Here is a 24,030-nt window from a genome sequence, read left to right as displayed (position 1 = left end):
CCTGTTCCAAACTCCTTCTATCTGGTTTTGTGATGTCTCACATTGGTTGGGGAGGAAAACAAATCACCATATATAAGGGGTGTGGAAACTTCCTCTAGCAGACGCATTTTAAAGCCTTGAGGGGAGCCCGAAAGGGAAAGCCCAAAGAGAACAATATTCGGCTAGCAGTGGATCTGGGCCGTTACAGGTTTTATGTTAGTAGACCTTTATTATTTCTTATTGTGTCAATACAAGGGTGCATGACCGATCATCAAAATCATCTCTACATCCATCACGGCTAAAATGCCTCAAAATGTACTCTAACGGATGTGACAAGTTGTCAATTCTTCCTACCCGGGTTATATGCTATCAAAGTCGTTGTTACAACATTATTTTCTTTAAAATTGTTTTCAACGTATTTTCTTAAACGTGACCCAAGACTCGAACATACGCCGTTATTGTCCGCAAGTCCAAAATTTACACGACTAACTTGTTTGCTGGGTTCAACTAAGTGTCACACACTGCTATCCCGTTTTAATTAAACCAATAATGTAATTATTTTATAGAATTTGACTCATTTTACTAATCTTTTCATTTAATATAAATATTATCACATCCNAAAAAAAAGAGAAAAAAAGAAAACACCATTAGAATAACTTTTAACTACAAATTATTAGAAGACAACAAAGATTAATGATGATTAGAGAGATTAATCTCATAATTATATGTTCTCCCTCTAATCATATGATAATGATTAATCTTCAAATCATGTCATCTCCATAGACTCCTTTGTTGCTGTTCTTCCCATGATCTTCACCATCTTTCCCTCCAACTCTCTTATACACATAACCATTGGCAACCCAAATGTAGCAACACAAATTCAAACCGCTCAAACCAGCCAAAACCCAGTAGAAGTACTGCAGTTTTGAACGGTTCAGATTGTCCACCAGCCATTTGTGGCGGCTCGCCGCCTGGACTGCCGAGATGACGGCGGTGCTCAGAAAGTTCCCCATTCCGATCACGCTGATGTACGCCGCAGATCCTATGCTCCTCATGGATTCGGGCATTTGGTCGTAGAAAAGTTCTTGGAGACCGACGACGGTGAAGGCATCGGAGACGCCACAAAGCATGTATTGTGGAATTAGCCACCAGATTGTCATCGGAACCGTCGCTTTTGGAGTGTCGATGAGGCCGTGTTCGGCGGCCACAGCGACCCTTTTGGCCTCTACCAAAGCCGAGGCGACCATGTTGAGGATTGAGATGAATAGGCCTATTCCTATTCTTTGTAGTACCGTTATGCCTACACAAAACATTAATAATCGACGTATATTCATTTCCTTAACCTATAATTTGGACCTAATTTCGACTTATATTCAGTACTTACCGGAGTGGTGGCCAGTAAACTTTCGGGCGGAGGGGACAAAAACTCGGTCGTAGAAAAGAATGGTGAGAAGGATGGTGAGGCCGACGACGCCTTGAAGAGACGCGGGCGGGATCTGAAAGTGGGGGCCGATGGAGCGGAGCATGGTGGAGCCTTGCTTTGTGAAGAAAGTGTGGATCTGAGCTTGTACCACTGCAAACATTAAACAACTAAACCACACCGGAATTAGTCGTCCCAACATCTTTACCTCCTCCACCTCCGCCACCGTGCTTAGTCGCCACGGGTCTCGCTTCTTCCTCGCCTTGTCCTCATCATCTATCAAAGTCGCCTTATCCAAAATCCTACTACAAACGAGATCATGTTTAATACAACATTAAACGTGGCCGATAAAAAAGCGACCTTTAGGTCATTATAACACAATATTCAAATTTTATATATTTATGAAATATTTTTAATATTTAAGAATTTATTAAATTAAAATTTTCATTAAATAACATGGAAACTTAGGCTAAAAAACAAAATTAAAATTTAAAAAAAAAAAAAAAAACAATAAATATTAAAATATTATTATTTTTTGAAAAAAAAGAGAGTTGACCTATGAATGAAAATTAAGACATACCCGAATTGGCTTCTGCGATCCAAAGTCATGGGCTTGTGTTGACCTTCATCCTCATTTTTGGCATGACTATCTTCCTCGTAACACACTCTCCATTCCTGGCGCGTATTATCCACGCGCCACTTCCTGGCCGCCGCCACCACCACCTGTGCTATTCTGGTCAACGGACTTCCGACAGGAATATGGCGTCTGTACACCTTCACTCCGCACAAAAACAGTAGTAACGCCGCCGCCAAAACTCCGGCTAGAATTCCAAAACTCAGTCCCCATCNAAAAAAAAAAAAAAAAAAAAAAAAAAAAAAAAAAAAAAAAAAAAAAACTGAGGTAATTAGATATTTAAATATTAAACAAATTTTAAATTTTATAATATTTCCTTTTCTTTTTCTTTTTTTTTCTAAAATTGTTCGCTATTCATATCCCAATGCCTATTTAAAGAATTAAAGCAAAAAAAATTTCTTTTTTTTTTTTTGTCCCCACATAAATAAAAAGTTTAAAGTAAAATTTTTAATAAAAAAAAAAAAAAAGCATAATTTTGGTCATCCCATATTTGAACCTATTTTTAATCAAACCGGAAGCCGGTCGATCAGAACCGATTTTAATAAGCCGGTATCAAATTGAGCCGGTTTAATTGATTTTTTTCGGTGATATTTTGTCTTTTTCTTGCAGCCATAATAAATAATAAAACGTTACCACTTCTAAATAAATAAATAAATAAAAAATAAAACAATACCTGAACGTAAATAACCAGAAAGACAGCTAAAGTGGACCCCACCACAAGGCCCACATACCACCAATTAAAGAACGAGCTTTTCCTCTTCCTCTGCTCCGGCGTCTCCTCGTCGAATTGATCGGCGGCGAACGTCTGTACACAAGGACGGTGGCCGCCTTCTCCGACCGACAAAATGTACAGTGCAAAAAAGAACACGGGTTTCCGGTGAGGTGCTCCGATCACCGTCGCCGATAGCGTCAACAGCACCATTCCAAGGCAGTATATAAGAGAGGAAAATATTATGGTTTTGAACCGGCCGAGAAGTGAGTCGGCGACGAAGGCGCCGAGTATTGGGAAGACGGCGGAGACGCCGGACCAGTTGTTGACCATCTTGGCGGCGGTGGCGGTGGGTTCATGGAAGACGGTGGTGAAGTACATGATGAGATTGCTGGACAAGCCGATGAAAGCAAATTGCTCGGCGACCTCGACGACTGTCAGAAATGAAAAATTTGTCAGAAAATTGAGAGACCCAGAAAAGGAAAAAGAAGTATGAAATTTTACATATGACAAAGATTGCAGCTTTCCACCCGCCGGCGGGTGGTTGGGAGGGGCGGTCGGAGTGGTTCCGGTGATCGGGAAGTTTGGTGGGGAGGTGGAGGAGAGGGGCGGGGGATTTTTCTTCCTCCATGGGGAATTAATATGTGAATTTTACAATTAAACAAGTGTTGAAGAGGGATATATATATACCCTTTTTGGACTGGTAACTTTTTTGGAGGCCACCAATGGGAATCAAACAACATGACAGTAAAAAAAAAAAATTTAACTTTTGTTGTTAAATTTGAAGGTAATAAAGGTAAAAAGTTTTTGATGTAGCTTGTTTAGCTTGAGTGGTGAGGTAAAAGATGTTTGTTTGAGTCGGTAAGAGAGAGGAAGAGAGGTATTGAGGTGAAACCCACAGAAAGAGTGTAATAAATGTTGTGAATTCCAATAATGGCCTTTACAGCCCAAATCTCCATATTTACAATTCATTTTACGTTGAAAGTGACATATCAGCTCGATCGAGCTCATCGCGGGTAGATATTGTCCTCTTTGAATTTTTCGAGAAAGCTTAAAAGGGTAATTCAAAAAGGAGAATTTCGAGTAGAAATGGGTTTAGGCTGTTACAAATGATATCAGAGCTAGACACCAAGTGATGTGCTAGTGAGTAGGCTGAGTTACAAAGAAAGGTGGATTATGAGATTCTTTTTTGATTGGAGAGAGAAATGAGTGTCCGAGATAATGATGGGCCCGACAGGGTGTATTGAGGGGAAGCTCAAGAATAACAATATCTGGTAGGATAGGCTTGAGTTGTTACACTTTGAATTTTAAGGTCTGGGTTTGGTAGCGTTTTGGTTTTCGAGTTTCAAACTTAATGTTTTAACTAGATTGGAAGTTCGAATCTTTTGTCACATGCTCCATTGCCTCCCTCAACGAAGGAGAATCGAGCAAACGAAGATTACATGAATAAACCGAGACCACATTCGAATAAAAACAATCAAAAGAATTAATAATTATTATTAACTTTCTTTTTCAGTAGTTCAACCATCAAACTCCCTGACATGAATCGATAGTTATTAGCCGTTTGAACATTGTCGTGTAATTTTATAGGAAATTTTGAAAAAATTAATACAAATGGAAATTCAGTTGAAAATCCCCTTAATTCGAGTGCCACCCAATATGATATTTGTTTCTTTCTCAATAAAACTCCAATATATAAAGTAATAAGTTAATATTAATTATGATTTTTGGTCTATACTTCTCCATTTAAACATTTAGTTTACACGTCATGAGTGCAAAAATTGGGTTTTGTTCCTTATAAATTAGGTAACATATCCGCTCTTAAAACAACTGTCCGATTCTATTTTATTAACAAGTTTCTTCTTCAGTATTTTAAACATAAGAACTTCAAAATAAATAGGTAACGAAGTCATGTTGGAACCATCTAGTATTAAATCTTGATTCGATATCCTGAAAATGCTTTAAGATAAATAGGTAACGTGGTCATGTTGCATGAGAATGTGAGATCTACGTCGGTTGGAGAGGGGAACGAAACATTTCTTATAAGGGAGTGAAAACTTTTTCCTAGTAGACGCGTTTAACGGAGCAAAATAGACAATATTTGTTAGTAGTGGGCTTGAGTTGTTACAAATAGTATCAGAGTCAGACACCAGACGGTGAGCCAGTGAATACGTTAGGACTCTAAACGGGGTGGATTGTGAGATTCCACATCGATTGGAGAAGGAAACAAAACATTCCTTATAAGGGTGCAACCATGAAACTGTCAGTGATACATAACGAGCCAAAACGGACAATCTCTATTAATAGTTGGACTGTTACAGGGAATGTTGGAACCATCGAAACTCAACTCCAAATCTTACCATCTCAAACCGATCTTCACCTCGCGAACAATATTTAAATAATAATAATAATAATAATAGTAAGATTGATAATATTATGGTAAGTGGGGGAGACTTAGAGTTATGATTAATTCATTTAAAATTCAAGTTAAAGATAAAATTAGTGACCTCAAATCCAAAGTTTTCAACTTTACAAAGATAATGTTATTGATTAGATTATATTAATTTTCTTAGATTTTGTAACGCTAGGAATTGCCGACTTTCTCCATAATTATACCAATTATTATCAATTTCTTAAGACGTGGTTCTTACATAATTTCTCCTTTGTAGACGTGTTTTAAAACTGTGAGACTGACGACGATACGTAACTGGTTTGGTTATGATCTAAACCGATAAGAAATTGCATTTATTTAAGCTATGATCTAAACACGAACAGGGCAACATAAACGAAATAATATAGCCGATACTCAAAATTTGAAGTGATGGGGCCAACATGGATACCAATACTTCTTACCATCTTTTCATACCTAATCAAATGACATCCCTAAAAGTAGCATCTAGGCTATAAAGAAAATAATGTCGTGATATAAATATTACCCTATGATATGATTATAGAATATTAAGACGTGTCGAGTATACATATGTTATAACTATATAGTATTCATATCGTCGTATAGCTTAGGTTAGCACCATCATGATTTTTCAATGTGTATCAGTATGATTTGAATGAGACGCGCAATTAAAGCATGTTAATTGAATAATTAACGATTTAATTAGCTTTTGTAAATGGCTTTCTTGAAAAGCTTTCCACCATATGGCCATAGATTTTGGTGATTAGATCTTGGTTATAGTATTTTTTGACTTTGTGTTTAAATTGACATAATTTGTTTAGGGTTGGTTCATAAAGGGAAAAAGGAGATTAGTTCTTGTTTAATGCTTGGATGACTCGAAATTAAACTTTTTTTTAGTTATTAATTATGAACTTTCGTGAAAATAACAATTTAGTCTCTGAACTTTAGTTTATAACGATTTAGTCTCTGTATTAACTTCGTACGAGTTCTTAAGTTTTAGTATATTACAATTTAATTCTATATCTTTAATTTTGTGACAGTTTAATCCTTGTTCATGACTGTTGGAAATGGGAACAAAGCATTCTGTCACTAGCAAACGTGTTTTAAAACTTGAAGCGAAAGCCCAGAAGGGAAAGCCCAAATAAAACAATATCTGCTAATGGGTTCGGGCTGCTACAAATGATATCAGACTCAAATACTAGGCGATGTGCAGCGATGACGCTGGCCCCTAAAGGGGTCAATTGTGAAATTTGGAAACCTCTCCCTAATAGAGCAGGACATTAAGCCCCAAGGGCGTAGATTATGAGATCTGAAAACCTCTCCCTAGCAGATGTGCTAGCAGAACACTGGGCCCACAAGAGGTGGATTGTGAGATTTGGAAACCTCTCCATAGCGTAAGTGCTATCAGAACACTGGGCTCACAAGGGGTGGATTATGAGATCTGGAGCCTAGTGTGCAGCGTCTCGAGGATGTTGGCCTCTAAAGGGGTGAATTGTGAAATCTGGAAACCTCTCCTTAACAGAGCAGGACACTGTGCCCAAGAGTGTAGATTGTGAGATTTGGAAACCTCTCCCTAGCAAACGTGTTAGCAGAACACTGGGTCCATTGGGCCCACAAGGAGATGGATTTTGAGATTTGGAAACTTCTCCTTGTACTAGCATAACACTGGGCCCACAAGGGGAGTAGATTGTGAGATTTGGAGCCTAGTGTGCAGCCTCTCGAGAATGCTAGGCCTTCAAGGAGGGTGGATTGTGAGATTCGGAAACATCTTCCTAACAAACGAGTTAGCAGTGGGCCCGAGCTGACGATTTATACATAAAAAAAAACAATTAAAAAAAAAAAAAAAAGAGACATCACTTTTTAATTGGAAAAAAGATAAAGAATCATGAAGTGGAAACAAAGGTATATATCTAATAAACATTGGTCATAGATTTGGAAGACCCATAAATCATGTGGTGCTAATAAAGTTGTCCCCTTTCTTGCAAGGATGGACTCAACCATTATAAGACAAGAGTACTCACTCTTCAAACAAATTTGTACTCACAACATAGTGCTCACAAAAGCTATGTTTCTTAAATTAAATAAAAATAAAATGGGTTAAGCTTTAAAGTTCGACCCGACCCATAGCTGATATGAAAATTTAAAGTCTCGAATTATAGTCCATTAAGGACTCGAAATATTTAAATTATTTAGATCGGTCCATTAACGAAGCATATATATAGGTAGAGTCTCGTCTAATAAGGCAACGTTTAACCATAGATAGTGGTAAGAAGAGAGAAGTCACACTCAAATTATATTCTTCATTCTATTGCTAAACTATATATTAAAGAAGTGATTATGTGTGTGTGTATATATATATATACCCTATTGGATGTGACCTTATTGGAAATGATGTGGCTTCTTTGTTAATCAAATACATAGAATATATAAATCATTATATAGGGTTGGCAACCCACAAATAGGGACAAACAAATTCAAAGCTAAGGAGAATTTTTTTTTTTTTTTTAATCGAGTTAAAAGGGATTCTATCAAATCTTTGAATGTTAAAATACCCGATTAGTTAGTGCTTTGAATGAACACACTTACAGAGTGATCAATACGTATAAATTAGGTTAACCCTTACGATTAGGTCACATAACCCACAAACAGGGACACAGAGATTCAAAGCTTGGGATAATCTTTTTCATCGAGTTAAGAGATTCTATCAAATCTCTAGACGTTAATGTGAGATCCCATGTTGATGTTTATAAGGGTGTGGAAACATCTCTCTAACATATGAGTTTTAAAAACTTTGAGGGGAAGCTCTGAAGGAAAAGCCCAAAGAGGATAATATCTGCTAGCGGTAAGGTTGGACTATTATAAATGACATCAGAGTTAGACACTAGGTGGTGTGCTAGTGAGGATGCTGAGCCCTGAACGGCTGTGGATTGTGAGATCCCACACCGGTTGGAGAGGGGAAGGAAACATTCTTTATAAGAGTGTGGAAACATCTCCCTAGCATACGAGTTTTAAATTTTTTTTTAAGGGAAAGTCCAAAGAGGACAATATTTGCTAGTGGTAGGCTCAGACTGTTATAACTGGCACCAGAGGTAGACACCGGGCGGTGTGTCAGTGAAGACGTTGAGCCCCGAAAAGGGATGGATTGTAAAATCTCATATTGGTTGGAGAGGGGAACGAAACGTGTATGAACGTGGGTCCGAAAAAAGCAGGTAATTATTTGAAGGAAGATTTGTGTTAAAAAGATTTGTCCACTTTAAAAGGTTCCTATAAGAATTTCAACTTCCCCAATGTTATTTATTTTATATATTTTTTTTTATGGGTTTTCAGTTCATTTTCTTTCTTGTCTGCCAAACACATAGCTTCCACAGACTAACACACACAGCCATAGACTTAGCTTTTGTGTCTTCCCTTTGTGGAGTATACCTAACCTTTCTCTATGAACCCTATGGTGTGATGGCAAAAGAGGAAAGAGCAAACCTAATCTTCTAAAGAGAGATCTTTGGCCACTCGAGTGTCGGGCAATCGGAAAAAGTCTTACCTTAATCAACTAGGTTCGAGATTAATCGTAGGTCATATGATGAATCGTGAGCTTTGGAGTTTCTTTTGTCAACGTAATTGTGTCGAGATATGTTGTGTTTTCTCGATGGATATAAAAAATGTTGTGAGATATGAAACCCTAATAGAGTAATAAGATGTCTCGACACCTGCTTGACCTGTTATTGTTGGGAGTGCTCCCACGTTGGCTAATTTAGGGAATGATCATGAGTTTATAAGTAAAGGAATAGATCTTCATTGGTACGTGGCCTTTTGCGGAAGCCCAAAGCAAAACCATGAGAGCTTATGCTCAAAGTGGACAATATCGTACCATTGAGGAGATCAGCAATTCCTAACAGTCATCGCCATCAACCTCACGGTTTTAAAACGCATCAACTAGGGAGAGGTTTCCACACCCTTATAACGAAATCTCTCAACGTAATTGCTTTGACGTACGTCTGTTCTCTCGATGCAAAGTAGTAGAAGATCTCTCACACCCTTATAACGAAATCTCTCAACGTAATTGCTTTGACGTACGTGTAGAGTAGTAGAAGATCTCTCACACCCTTATAATGAAATCTCATGTACGTGCAAAGTAGTAGAAGATCTCTCACACCCTTATAACGAAATCTCTCAACGTAATTGCTTTGACGTACGTGCAGAGTAGTAGAAGATCTCTCACACCCTTATAATGAAATCTCACGTACGTGCAAAGTAGTAGAAGATCTCTCACACCCTTATAACGAAATCTCTCAACGTAATTGCTTTGACGTACGTTAGTTCTCTCGACGCAGAGTAGTAGAAGATCTCTCAACTTTTCCTAATTTGGCAGGATTTTTGTAACAACCCTAAACCGACATTTTACGAACAACAAAAGCTTCATCACCTTCAATCTATGTCGATACTTTTAAGCCTAAAAAAAAGCTAAAACGTCTTATAACATATAGAATTACATTCAAATTAGGACAAACACACTAAAACCCTGAAGATTTAACCCTAATGTAAACAGTATCCCTCCCTCAAACGATAACGATATACGTATACGTGGAACGATCGTTACCCTGATTACAAATCGAGAAAAAATCTAAAAAGAAAAAGAATGATGTGATAGAAAGAAAAGGGGATTATATAATATATATACATAACTTTTGAAGAGCATATATCTTTAAAGGAAAGAGATTAGGGTTTTAGATGCCACCATGTCTCACAGCATAAAAATTATGGAAGCACTTAGAGGGTTGGGGAGGGCCATGTTGCAGAACAAACTGCTGCTCTACTACTGAAAGCATTAATAGTGCGATTTGAACTGACTGCATTCAACACAACATAACATAAAGAGTACTTATTCAACTTTAAAGGAAATTAAATAAAACTATATAGTCTTTGCCACGAGCATCTCTTGATCTTAGCTAGTGCTATGTGACTCGTCTTTACTGTCACTTCCCTTCAATTGTATATCCATTTTCGACTCGACCCGTTTGATGATTAGTTGATTGAACGGTGTGTGTGACAGACATGCTTGTTGTGTGAGAATATATCTATGATTGGGAATTTCTTTCACATCTAATAAAGGTAGGGTTGATTATATCAATCTAAGAATGAGGCTATATTCTTGATTCCGTTCAAAGATTTAAATTTGGGGTTCGAATAAAAAAAAAAAATTGTAACTACACTGTTAGCAGATATTGTCTGTTTTGGTCCGTTACATTTTATCGTCAGTCTCACATTTTAAAACTGATGTAAGATCTCACAATCTACCCTCTTGTTGCTGACATATTGCCCGATGTTTGGTTCTAATACTATTGTAATAGCTCAAGCCCACCGCTAATAGACATTGTCCGTTTTGGCTAATTACGTATCACCGTCAGCCTCACGGTTTTAAAACGCGTCTGTTGTCCGTTTTGGCTAATTACGTATCACCGTCAGCCTCACGGTTTTAAAACGCGTCTGCTAGGGAGAGATTTTCACATCCTTATAAGAAATGTTTCGTTCCACTCTCCAACCGATTTGGAATCTCACAATTTACCTCTTTTGGGGCACTGCCCAGTGTCTAGCTTTGCTACCATTGTAACAGCCCAAGTCCACTATTAACAGATATTGTCCGTTTTGGCCCATTACTTATCACCGTCAACCTCACAGTTTTAAAACGCGTCTACTAGAGAGAAATTTCCACATTCATATAAGAAATACATAAAATTTTAAGAAAAGCATAAAAACATTCTTTCAAAACAGATACTCATTACTTTACAAATAGAGGAATAAAAACTCGTTCATTCAAAAAAAAATTCTAATCATGAGCAAGAACAATAAGGTCGTTCGGTTCATTACTAAACTTGATGAACGGATGAATTTGAATTTGATGGGTTGGAAAAGTTTTATGAAAGTAATGTTTGGTCTGTACATGATTCCAAGTTGTTTTGCTGGTTTATTGGGGGTCAAGATGCTCTTTTTGTTGGTTGTTATAGATGCCAAACAATATATATATATATATATATATATAAGAATAGATGCATAAAGAATATATATGAAATACATGAACACAAAATATAGTGAGTGAACTATGATGATGATGATGGGTAGAAGAAGAAGAAGAAGATGAAGCACATGATGAACAACACCAAACCTTGTTCATCAACAGTATCATCCATCTTGATTTGACCTTCACTTTACCCAAACTTGCATCACTCTCTTCTTTAGCTAATCATCTTTTCTTCAAATTTTGTTGTTGTTTTGTTAAAGAACCTTGTTCCACACCTACCATGGATTTGGACACCTTTTTTTCTTTTTTTCTTAGTTATTGGAATTATTATATGTTTCCAACCTTCTCTCACGACACGAAATAATTGGGGTCTAGTGTCTTCGTTGCCGCACCGTTTGGTGTCTGGCTCTGATTTCATTTGTAGTAGTCCAAGGTCACTGCTAATAGATATTGTCTGTTATGGCCCGTTACGTTTCATCATCAATCTCATGGTTTTTTTTTAAAAAAGACCCTATTCTGACCAGTGTCTCGTATCGTTCATGACTGGCTTTGATACCATTTGTAACAACCCAAACCCACCTCTAGTAGATATTGTCTGTTTTAGCTCCTTACAATGTTTGTTTTGTTCCTCTCTCCAACTGATGTGTGATCTCACTGTTATTGTTGTTGTGATGTCCCACATTGGTTGGGGATGAGAACAAACCACCGTTTATAAGAGTGTGGAAACCTTCCCCTAGCAGACGCGTTTTAAAGCCTTGAGGGGAAGCTCGAAAGAAAAAGCCCAAAGAGGACAATATCTGCTCCCAGTGGATCTGGGTCGTTACAAGTCTTTCTTCCATCTTAGAATCAGCTCAAGACAAGTAGATAAGGTCATGTTACAAGAAATGTCGTAGCTTTCAAGGATCGAATCAAGATTCCAAATCATAATCCGAATCCTAGACATGAAACGTTACAACATGATTTCTAAGTAAAATCAAAAACCCGACTCTAAAATTAAAAATTCCTTTATAAAAGAAAAAAAAAAAAGACAAATTAATTATTTAAATCCCAAAATTAAAGCACCCATCACATAAACTTGATAAGCTAAGTTCAATGATCATGGACAATGAAAAGCATCCTCCAAGTTCGAGTGAATTTCTATGATAAATGTCATAATCCATTTTATTTAAAACATAAATAAATAAATAAATAAATAAATAAATAAATAAATTTATATGGGTGTGACATGATTATTGATGTATTGCCATTAATTTTTAAATTCAAGTATGGACCCAATCAATTACCTCCATACATTCAAACTTTAAAATATAAATAAATAAATAATAAAATATATGTTTTTTTAATTTTTTTTATGAGTTTAAACTTAAAAAAAAAAAAAAAAAAACAATAAAAGGAAGATATATTTGGTAGCCAGTTTAAGAAATTGTTTTATGTGCTTTAGAATTTAAAAAAATAATAATAATAAATAAATAATCATTTTCTATAAAAATAAATAAATAAATACCCTTAACTTTTTTTAAGTAGTTTTTGGAAGGCTGTTATTATTAATTAATTAATTACAGCTGAAAAAAAAAAATATATATATATATATATATTATTTTTAATAGTAAAATTAGCCTTTTATGTTAAATCTTATGTTGTTTTTTTTTCTTTTTAGAAAAGAGTCAGAGCCTCTTTTTTTAAAAGCGGTTGTTTCTATTAACGACAAAATGAATTAATGCAAAACGCCGCCATAATAATAAAAAAAAATTAGATAAAATTCAAAAAGAAAAAGAAATAAATAATAAGTTTTTTTTTTTTTTTTTTTTTAATGTAACCCTAAGTTCATTTTTTTTTTAAATTTTAAATAAAAATTACAAAATATTTATCAAATTATTATTTTAAAAAATTTAGATTAAGAATGATTTATTTATTTATTCATCTCGGATATATCCTTCAAACTTAATCGTGATCGTGATGTCTCATTCTCTGTGGATGTTGTTAGTCTTGGAATCTGGTCAGCAAATTTATAAGAAAGTAAATGCTAGCAAGTCAAAAAAAATTTAAAAGATTATTAAAGCTGGCAGAAGTTGTTACATTTTTAAAACTTAGAATTGTCGTTTACTATGAGCTGAAACTGCTTCATTGATTATTTAGAATATTGACGAGAAACAAGACCACGGTTTGGTCTATTACGTATCGTTGTCAATCTCACGGTTTAAAAATATGTGTTAAAAAGAGGTTTCCACACACAATCCACACCCTTGGGGGCAGTATTCTAGCTGACACACCGTTTGTTGTCTACCTCTTATGTCATTTATAACAATTCAAGTCCACCGCTAACTAATATTGTCCACTTTGCCCCATTACGTATCACTTTTAGCTTCACAGTTCTAAAACAAGTATATTAGGAAGAGGTTTCTACACCCTTATAAGGAATATTTTGTTCCACTCTCTTGAGATTTCACAAATCTCAATCGAAGATTACCTTCTGTGGCTGGGTGAAGCAATTTTGGGAGACTCTTTTCTCTCGGTTATTTTATTTTATTTTTTAAAATTATCCAGTTTTCTCGAGAAAAAAAAAACCATTAATTCCTTTAAAAATAACAAAAAAAAAAAATTAATGGACATAATTTATTAGAAAACCCATAAAAATGATGAGTTTTATTATTATTTTTTGGAATGAAATTTGGAGACAACATCATTATTTTTGTGTGTCAGTTAGATATCTAAAAAATGAAAATGTCTAGATATCACAAATCCAAAGTACCAAAATAATTTCAAAAATCAATTATCAAATTTTGAAATAAATAAATAAATAAATAAATAATAATAATAATAATAATAATAATAAAGAGTTGACCAAAAGAAACACAATGAAAGCAAAGAAAAGCAGCTGAGGAACAGAAAGGGTCAAAAGGGAAGGAGCATAAGGAGGCAGCATCGAGGAGAGGCAAATAAGTCCACAAATCCTTTAATGTCTTACACACCAAAACTCGAACTTATGAGTACATTCATGAACTCATCGATATTGATGTCAAAATGAACACAGTTCAACTAACATGATATACCTATATCTTTTAGTAAGAAGTTAGGGTAAGAGTCTAAGTCTACCGCTAGCAGATATTGTTCGTGTTGACCTGTTACGCTCACAGTTTTAAAACGTGTCTGTCAGTGAGAGGTTTCCACACCCTTATAAAAAATGTTTCATTCCCCTCTCCAATCGATGTGGGATCTCACAATCCACTCCCCTTGGGAGTCTGACGTCCTTGCTAGCACACTGTCTAGTGTCTTACTCTAATACCATTTGTAACAATTCAAGTCCTTGTCCGTTGTGGCCCATTACACATTGTTGTCAACCTCACGTTTTAAAACAAGTCTGCTAGTGAAAGGTTTTCACACCCTTATAAAGAATATGTTGTTCTCCTCTCCAACCGATATAGGATCTCACAATCCACCCTATTTGAGGGCTCAACGTCCTTGCTGGCACACCGTCCAATGTCTGTTAATAGATATTATCCACTTTAACCTGTTACGTATTACCATCAGCCAAACTTACATGTCTGCTAGTGAATGCGTGGTGTGGTAGGCTTGGAGGCAAGAACAAATTTGGGCTGCCTCCATGATAGGTGTGTGGCACACACAAACACAAACATTTTTAGGTATTTGATAGCCAATAAGAATTGAAAGTGAAACAAGCATAATCATAGCCATACTGATTGAATTCAAGCCTTGTATTTATGTTTTCCATTACCTTTGGGCCCTTAATTTGTATTGTTTTTGCTCATCAAATTTGGCCCATCAATCAATATGGTACTAATATTCAAACCTTATGGTCTTATGAATATTATATTGGTTCATGTAACGTCGACGTACTACTTGAATCGTTTCGCCCACCATCGACTGGTCAGCAATCAAATAAGTAAGCTCGGAAAAATATGTGCATTGAAGTTATATGTTTCGGTTAATAGGGTTAGCTTTTTGAGACTGGGGAACAATAATGATTTTTATAAAATAAAATATGTCGAATCAATTTCTAGGGACGGAATATAAAATATAAAATGAAGGGATTGAGATAAAAATTATATTGAAAAATGTTAAATATATAAATATTATTATGTTTTTAAAAAAATGAAAACTATTCTTTAAACCAAATTTGTGCACATAGAAACATTATCCAGAACAACCTTCTATATTTGAAACAATTATTAATATATATTTGTCGCTTATTTATAATTAATATTATAAAGATAAAGATAAAAATGTTATATAGTTTTGTAAAATATTTTTAATACTTTAAAAATCTTTTTTTTAATTTAATTTAGTAAATGAAAAAAAAATTATAAAATTATTATTTAAGTTTAAATATATATATATAAATATTTTTTTTTTTACAATAATGGTTTATAAAATAATTGGATAAAATTCTCAATTTTTATTTATTTTTAATATTAGTTATATTTTTACCGTTTATCTTCTGATATAAAAATATATTTAGGAANAAAAAAATGGAGACAAAGTCAACACTATTGTAAAGACACTTTCCTTGGGGGATAAGATCAGAAACAGATATCCTTCTTCACTCCACAGTTGCCACTCCCTGATTGACATTGGCTTTCAAAATTATTCGTCCAATTACAGTATTTATGTGCGATAATCGGCATTGTTACGTGATCAAGCATTGCCGGATATGAAGAATCTCTCCCGAGATTAAATTTGGATCTAACACTTCGATCGCTCTTTGATCTTCAAACGCTTCAGGTATTGTCTCAGATTTCACCCATTTTGTTTCTTGGTTTGTGTTCAGATTTCATGGTTTAATGTTGAAAACATTGGTGCGTGTGTTAGGTCATGGCTGTTTTGGGCGCTAAGCTTCTCATTCCCTCTGATAATGGTTACAAGGTGTGGGAAGACCCAAATTTCATCAAGTGGAAGAAGAGAGATTCTCATGTTCCTCTACGCTGCCAGGATTCTGTTGAAGGTATTACTTATGTTTTTAATTTGTTGTTGTGATGGATGGTGTTGGAAAAATAGGTTTTCTCTGTGGATTATGGAAATTAATTGGTCAGAATTTGAATCTCTTACCTTCTTGTTTGCCCTTGGAATTTAGAGCCCTTGATGCTGGTTAACATTGATTTTTTAATGCACTTTTGATTATTTGAATGTAAGCAGTCTGCCAGCGAGAGAGAATGGTTTTGGGTGTAACATTTGAGATTATTTAGATGAAGAAAACACTTCTAAATCATGAATGTATGGATCTTTTCGAGTAAAACTAAACTCGTCGTTGTTTGAGTGTTCTTTACCAGTACCCTAATTGCAGCAAATTCTGGTGGTTTGTGTATTTTAGGATGTTTAAAGTACTGGCATGATCGTAGTAAGGTAGATTTTCTGGTGTCTAACTCGGCTGTTTGGAATGATGATGCTGTTCAAAGTGCTCTTGATAGTGCTGCTTTCTGGGTCAAGGGCTTACCTTTCATTAAGTCTCTATCTGGTTATTGGAAGTTTTACTTGGCCGCTAGTCCAACGAGCGTTCCAGAGGATTTTCATGGAAGTGCATTTGAGGATTCTGAATGGACAACTTTGCCAGGTATATTTCAATGCTCCGATGAATCAGTTAGATATCTGTGAATTTGGTGTGGATGACTATCTTTTTTTGCATGAGGCTCTCTATTTCTAGCCTAAACTTAATTAGCCATATTCATAAGGGTGTTTGGAGATACCCTCCAAGGTCCTGCCTGGTGTTAAGATCTCGAGAGCCCCATGACGCCTGGTTTGATGGATTGGTTTATCCAAATTGAATTGTTTTAGTTTAAAAAAGTTGGACCATAGCTTTCTTTTGCATAATGAATCTTTAGGAGAACAAAAGAGGAATAGAGGACATCTGTTTCTCTTCTTTAACGTTGTTGGATAAACACATGTTTTTGTCTGATGAACTTTTTATTTGTTGACTATTTGGAACAGTTCCTTCAAACTGGCAGATGCATGGATTTGATCGGCCCATTTATACCAACGTTGTGTATCCCTTCCCTCTCGATCCTCCGCATGTTCCTGAGGACAATCCTACAGGCTGCTACAGAACTTATTTCCATCTTCCAGAAGAATGGAAAGGTTCTTTTTCTTCATTTTTTTTTCTCTCTTTTTTCCTGTTTTCTAGAAAGATAAGAAGCAATACTCATTACATTTGACAGGTCGTAGAATTTTGTTGCACTTTGAAGCTGTTGATTCTGCATTTTTTGTGTGGATAAATGGGAGTCTCGTAGGATACAGGTAAGCGGTCGCTTGTAAGGCAAATTTATTTGTCATACATCTGTTGTCTTTGATAGTTTTGCTCTCTTTTGTGCTGGTTTTCTTATGAGAAAATAGATTTGGTTTGTGGGTTTTAGTAGACTGTGCCAAATGAACGTGTGGTCATTTGGAGGGGTTTGGTGAAATTAGTATTTATAGCAACTTCAAAGTTAGGAGATTATAGTGTTGAATATGAAATCTGAGACTCTTTCGAAGAGTTAAATTTTTGGTGTGGTTATGGTTAGGTCAGTCAGGACAGCAGACTACCAGCAGAGTTTGAAATAACAGAATATTGCCATCCATGTGGCTCAAAGTCCAAGAATGTTCTTGCCGTTCAAGTGTTAAGATGGAGCGATGGTTCTTACCTTGAGGACCAAGACCAGTGGTGGCTCTCAGGGATTCATCGTGACGTCCTTCTTTTATCCAAACCTCAGGTTTTTTTTCAATCTTTTCTCTACTCTACTTTCAGCTTTTTATGGAAAGTTTTGCAAGTGTTGTTAGTCAGTTATGTTGGTTTGTTTGTGATTGGAGTTGGTTTGTATGTAGGTATTCATAGGGGACTACTTTTTCAAGTCTCATGTTGGGGAGGATTTTTCTTGGGCTGATATACAGGTACGCTATATGCTTTCGGTACAGACTTTTGTTATTATTTTTTGAATAAAATGATACGTTATCACATTAAGTGTTAACTTACATTTTAAAGTATTTGGGTCGAAATGTTCAATTCGACAAACGGTTGATGCTTCTACTTCTCAAATGGTTACATATATGTGTGTGTATGTATATCACAGGAAAAGTGCCTGATGTATCGAAACAAGAGTTGCAATATTAACCTTTACATTTCATAGATGTTTCAAAACTACATTTGAAGTTGAAATCCGTTAGAATTTTGGATGCAAATTGGGATTTGGAAGGAGTGTGGCAGTATTTGGGTCCCTGTTTTTATTCTTTGTCGCTACATTGTTTCAAGTTCCAATTTTCGTCCAACATGCTCTAAATATTGTTTTGAAACGTATGTGAAAGGTTAAAGGTAATATTGCAATTTTTGAATCAGGAAGGATATTGTTAAAACAGGTAGCAACGGGGTATTTTTTGTAATTTAGCCATAAAAAAAATTGGCCCATAAACTTTGATTGTAAAAATAAAACGCTCAAACTTTCATAAACCAAAAAATTGGAGCCTTATGGGCCAGAAATTGATTTTGTTAGCTTGATGGCATAATTTCTCAAACTTCATGTTCATCTTACAGGTTGAAGTGAAAATTGACAACTCTCTTGAAACGAAGAAGGAAAATTTTCTTAACGATTATAAGCTAGAAGCAGTATTGTTTGACAATGGAACCTTGGACAATCATGAAGGCATTGCTGATCTTCTCTCATCAAACGTGGCCAGTGTTAAGCTTTCTCTGCTCTCTGCCACCACCCTGGGGTTCCATGGTTATGTACTTGGGGGAAGAATGGAAAAGCCTAAGCTTTGGTCTGCAGAGCAGGTTTTGAAGATTCTCAATAATCTGCTACTTTCTCTTCTCTTTCTTTGTCACTGCTTGCTAATTTTTAATCTCTTCTTTTTGCTTGCAAACAGCCACATCTCTACACTCTTATTGTTCTTCTGAAAGACTCATCAGATAAGATTATCGACTGTGAATCATGCCTAGTTGGAATAAGAAGTATAACGAAAGCTCCAAAACAGCTACTCGTCAATGGGTGTCCAGTGGTGATCAGAGGCGTGAACAGGCATGAACATCATCCACGGCTCGGGAAGACGAATATAGAGTCCTGCATGGTTAAGGTAACGCTTTATTTTTGTTTGTAAAAATTGAAACAAAAATGCTAAAATCCAATTTAATAAAAGCATAGAACACAATTAGAAAAACTGGTCCCCCAAAAATAGTATAATCTATTAGGACATTCGTAGCTAGTTGCAAATCTTCAAAAGAAAATGGAAACTTAACTAATTAATGGGTTCAATTGCACTATTTATTGCTGTATTAGATTTAAACTACTATGCTCGTTCAAGGTTTAAATTGATGAAACCGAAGTTTAAAGTTTGAATTGACTCACCTACCTTTGTTTAGCGGTATGCATTCAACTTTTTTCCATTTCTTTATTTGTCACGTCTTACACTAAAGAGGCATAGTTTATAGGCCGTAGTGATGATACTCATATGGCGAGTTAGTTGTTTGTTTTTCATGTGGTTGCAGGATTTGGTCCTAATGAAGCAAAACAACATTAATGCGGTGAGAAACAGCCATTATCCACAACACCCTCGATGGTACGAGCTGTGTGATTTGTTTGGCATGTACATGGTAGACGAGGCCAACATAGAAACACATGGTTTTGATCTTTCCGGACATGTGAAGCATCCAACTTTGCAACCAAGTTGGGCTGCTGCAATGTTGGATCGCGTAATAGGAATGGTGGAAAGAGACAAGAATCATGCCTGTATTATAGTTTGGTCCTTGGGAAATGAGTCTGGATATGGACCCAACCACTCTGCTCTAGCTGGTATGTCATTTTGGTTTAATTCTATCTTTGAGTTAGTTCTAATAGTAAGAAATACTTGGATACTCTTGTTTGATGCTTGCAAGGCCAATTTAATCTCGACGCACACAATATTTTTTATTTATGCAAGAAAGTTTTCAACTCATAAACATTGGTGTAGGCTGGATTCGCGGAAAAGATCCTTCTCGAGTGTTGCACTATGAAGGAGGAGGGTCTAGAACCTCTTCTACTGATATAATTTGTCCCATGTACATGCGTGTGTGGGACATTGTGAAGATTGCTAACGATCCCGATGAAACTCGTCCTTTGATCCTCTGCGAGTGAGTCTTGTCAATAACTATGGATAATCCTATAAAATTTTCATTGTTGGTTTTGTTTAATGTTATACATCTTCAAAAAACAATAGGTACTCTCATTCAATGGGAAACAGCACTGGGAATCTTCATAAATATTGGGAAGCAATTGACAACACCTTTGGTCTCCAAGGAGGGTTTATCTGGGATTGGGTTGATCAGGTTTTGAGATCAGCTGTTTGTTTGTTCTACTTATGAATTATCTGCTTCATTTTTCTAATTTTATATGCTGCAAACTACTTTCTAATCATTACCTTTGAGGTGTTTAACCCTTTTCTACATTAGTTTCAAAAGGTTTTTCTTCTTGATCTAGGCACTATTGAAGGAGGTTGGCAATGGCAGGAAGCGATGGGCATATGGAGGTGAATTTGGAGATATCCCAAATGATTCGGTTTTTTGTATGAACGGTGTGACATGGCCAGATCGAACTCCACATCCTGCACTAAATGGTAAATTGAAAATCATCTTGTTATTTATATAGTGATGTGATGAGCAACACTTTCGAAAGCATCGTGTATGTTACTGACAAGTTTTCAAATTTGCAAAACTCAGAGGTCAAGAATCTCTATCAGGAAATCAAGTTTTCGTTCAAGGATGGAACACTTCAGGTTCTTCAGATGCCTGACTAGATTATTTCATCATATATTGAAGCTTGGAGGGAGATGTTTTACATTGAATTTCCATTTTACAGGTTCTGAATGCTCATTTCTTTACAACAACAGAGGGTTTGGAGTTCAGTTGGAGCATTTATGGTGATGGTCTTGAACTTGGAAATGGAATTCTCTCTCTTCCTGTTTTAGGTCCTCAGGGAACTCATAATATTGACTGGCAATCAAGTCCATGGTATGATCTATGGGCTTCATCACCTGCATTAGAGTTCTTTCTAACCGTATCTGTGAAACGTCTGCACTCAACGCGATGGGTCGACGCTGGTCACACCATTTCGTCATCACAAGTCCAGTTGCCGATGAAGCGAGAATTTTTTCCTCATGTAAGTGCTTATATACATTGATTAAACTAATTCAGAGAGTTTACCATTCCAATAATATAAATTAACTGTGGAAAATATGTAATGATTTGCAGTCCATCAAGAATGAAAATTCTACTTTACTTAGTGAAATTCTTGGGGATACGGTTCGAGTCTACCAGCAGGACTTATGGGAGATTAAATTAGATGTTCAAACTGGAACACTTGAAAGCTGGAAGGTAATATAATATATGATTGGATTTTCACTATGCCCCTTAGCCCCTTAGGCCGTTCCAGAGAACTAGGGAGTCCTGATGTTTGAGTATTGACTTGTAGGTTAAAGGAGTTCCTCTGATAATTAAGGGCATCATGCCTTCCTTCTGGAGGGCGCCTACTGATAATGACAAAGGTGGAGGTTCATGTAGTTATTTTTCCTTGTGGAAAGCTGCCCATATTGACAGCCTCTCTTTCACTGCCGAAAGATGTTCCATACTTAGTACAACAGAACATTATGTGAAAGTTGCGATCGTTTTTCTCGGTGTCGGGAGTGATGATCAGCAGGCTTCTTCCTCTGACTCGGAGAAATCAAATATCTTAATTCAAGTGGATATGACATACACGATTTTCGGTTCTGGAGATGTGATTGTGGACTGCAAAGTACAACCAAGTCCAAATCTTCCTCCTTTGCCACGCGTGGGAGTCAAGTTTAATCTGGATAAATCTATGGACCGGGTCAGATGGTACGGAAGAGGGCCATTCGAGTGTTATCCTGATCGAAAAGCAGCTGCTCATGTCGGAGTTTATGAGAAGAACGTATCTGAAATGCATGTTCCATACATTGTCCCTGGAGAATCTTCAGGCAGGACTGATGTCAGGTGGGTAACTCTTGAAAACAAGGATGGTATCGGAATCTATGCCTCGATATACGGAAGCTCGCCGCCTATGCAAATGAGTGCAAGCTACTACTCCTCTGCCGAGCTTGACCGTGCAGAACACAACGAGGAGCTTGTTGAGGGAGATGACATTGAGGTAATTATATCAGTTTATCCAACATAACTTCTGAGCTAAAAGTTTCTTAAGAATGTGCTGGTTTGATATCCTCTGATCTGATTCTTCTGTTGACTTTTTACTCGTCCTCTATGTTCTAAGCTCTTAGTTTCGTCGTGGTGTCGTGTAGGTTCATCTCGACCACAAGCACATGGGTGTGGGAGGAGATGATAGCTGGTCTCCCTGCGTACACGAGGAGTATTTACTTCCTCCGGTGCCGTACTCGTTCTCGATCAGGTTCTGTCCAGTAACTCCATCTACTTCTGCCTATGATGCTTACAGATCCCAACTTCCAGTGTAGTGAATTTGGCATCAACATTCAACCAAGTAAAGAACTTATTCCTGGTTGTCTGTGGCTCACATTAAATAAACATTACAAATAATGGCAGTGTTGCTATGGATTTCATGATCTTGTTGAGATAATGGATATCCCTTTGTTGTTTCCATCTCATTTTGATATCTGGGCTCTTAGAAGCTGAAGATTTTGGGTACCTCTAAGACGAGGTGTGGCTGAAGAGAGTGAGTTTGGGAGTTTGAATTAGGGATGGATTATAGAAAAATGAGTTAGACACAAGGGACAATTTTGACCTAGAAGTTTAGGACGTGTTTCGATCGTGTCCGTAAATTTTGAATAGTTGTAGCCATTTGAAAGACGGATGAAAGTTAGGGTCTTTATTTCATAACCGGTAGACGAAATTTTGGGTTAGGAGATAGATGAGTAAGGGAAAAACGATAGACAAAAAAAAGAAGAAGAAAAAATCGAGGCAGTTGAACACAAGTATGACTATTGCTCGATTAATTTCATACATGTCTTCCTATCACAGAAGGCCAGTATGACATTGTGTCCTCATGCCTTCTTATTACTTTATATGTTCGTTCAACTTTGGTAGTTAGATTGAATACGAACGGCTAACTTACCTGCATTTTCAAATAACGTCCCGAAGGGCTGACTTACCTGCATTTTCAAGTAACGTTTCGAAGGGTTGACTTACGTGCATTTTCAAGCAACTTTCGAAGGGCTGACTTACCTGCATTTTCAAGCAACGTCTCAGGGTTGACTTTATTAGGAGGGTTTTTCGTTTTATTTTGTGAGAAAATCAAGATTAGTTTCTCTTCGATAAGTTTCCATCCGTTGTTTCGTTTCTCCTTCTCCAAACTTGAGAATTGAGAACCCCGTAAATGCACGTTCGATGAAATGCAAATTCAAATGATTAATATATTAAAAGAAATTAGAAAGAAGGATAATAATATTAATAAAAAAAGGTTAGAAATTATAGCCGTTTTTTGTTTCTATTTGTTTTTCTCCGGCGACAAGGGTTTTGTTACGATCGGAAATATAAGCTTCAACGTTCATATCGTCGACGGTTTTCCAGGGTCAAAGTCATAACGGTCTTCAGAGCCGTTACCCGCCATTCTCGGATGCCAGCTGTCTCGGCCGCCGCGGGCGCGTATTTCACTCGGGCTTATATATATGTATTATATCTCCCGCACTCACACTCTCTTCTTCAGCGCACATTCTCACGCTAGAATCAGAGCGCTCCATCAACGTCCTCTTCCCTTCCGAGTGTTCGTTGCCCAAACCGAAGGCTAGATCGTACAAGGCTCCATCGACGGCCTCTTCTCCTTTGAGTGTTCGCTGCTCAAACCAAACGCTACATTGTTACCAGGCAATCGGAGGAAGAGAGAACAGAACCCAAAGGAGTTTCTCGCCTCGTCTCGGTGATGAAAAATAG

The 24,030-nt window shown here is 36.5% G+C and overlaps 2 protein-coding genes across 2 annotated transcripts; one reads left to right on the top strand and one right to left on the bottom strand.

Annotated features, from left to right (window-relative positions):
- Positions 1-614: 614 nt before the first annotated feature.
- LOC111790287 (protein NRT1/ PTR FAMILY 5.4) lies at positions 615-3,379 on the bottom strand. Its single transcript, XM_023671154.1, has 5 exons — positions 3,247-3,379; positions 2,707-3,176; positions 1,980-2,257; positions 1,364-1,701; positions 615-1,279 (listed from the first exon to the last, which is right to left on the bottom strand). The coding sequence occupies exons 1-5, from the start codon at positions 3,371-3,373 to the stop codon at positions 741-743; spliced, it is 1,752 nt and encodes a 583-aa protein (XP_023526922.1). The 5' UTR covers positions 3,374-3,379; the 3' UTR covers positions 615-740.
- Positions 3,380-15,705: 12,326 nt separating this feature from the next.
- On the top strand, positions 15,706-22,743 carry LOC111790243 (beta-galactosidase). Its single transcript, XM_023671108.1, has 18 exons — positions 15,706-15,905; positions 15,993-16,125; positions 16,492-16,731; positions 17,106-17,252; positions 17,333-17,411; positions 17,680-17,863; positions 17,976-18,041; positions 18,679-18,918; positions 19,011-19,217; positions 19,630-19,933; positions 20,091-20,250; positions 20,337-20,445; positions 20,597-20,732; positions 20,836-20,891; positions 20,975-21,274; positions 21,367-21,489; positions 21,587-22,279; positions 22,428-22,743. Exons 2-18 carry the CDS (start codon positions 15,996-15,998, stop codon positions 22,596-22,598), a joined length of 3,345 nt encoding a protein of 1,114 aa, XP_023526876.1. The 5' UTR covers positions 15,706-15,905; positions 15,993-15,995; the 3' UTR covers positions 22,599-22,743.
- The last annotated feature ends 1,287 nt before the right edge of the window (positions 22,744-24,030 follow it).

Source organism: Cucurbita pepo, chromosome LG01, assembly GCF_002806865.2.
Source record: "Cucurbita pepo subsp. pepo cultivar mu-cu-16 chromosome LG01, ASM280686v2, whole genome shotgun sequence".
In the NCBI taxonomy this organism is placed as follows: domain Eukaryota; kingdom Viridiplantae; phylum Streptophyta; class Magnoliopsida; order Cucurbitales; family Cucurbitaceae; genus Cucurbita; species Cucurbita pepo.
Note: the sequence above shows the minus strand (reverse complement) of the source record. Positions and strands in the feature narration are given on the sequence as shown.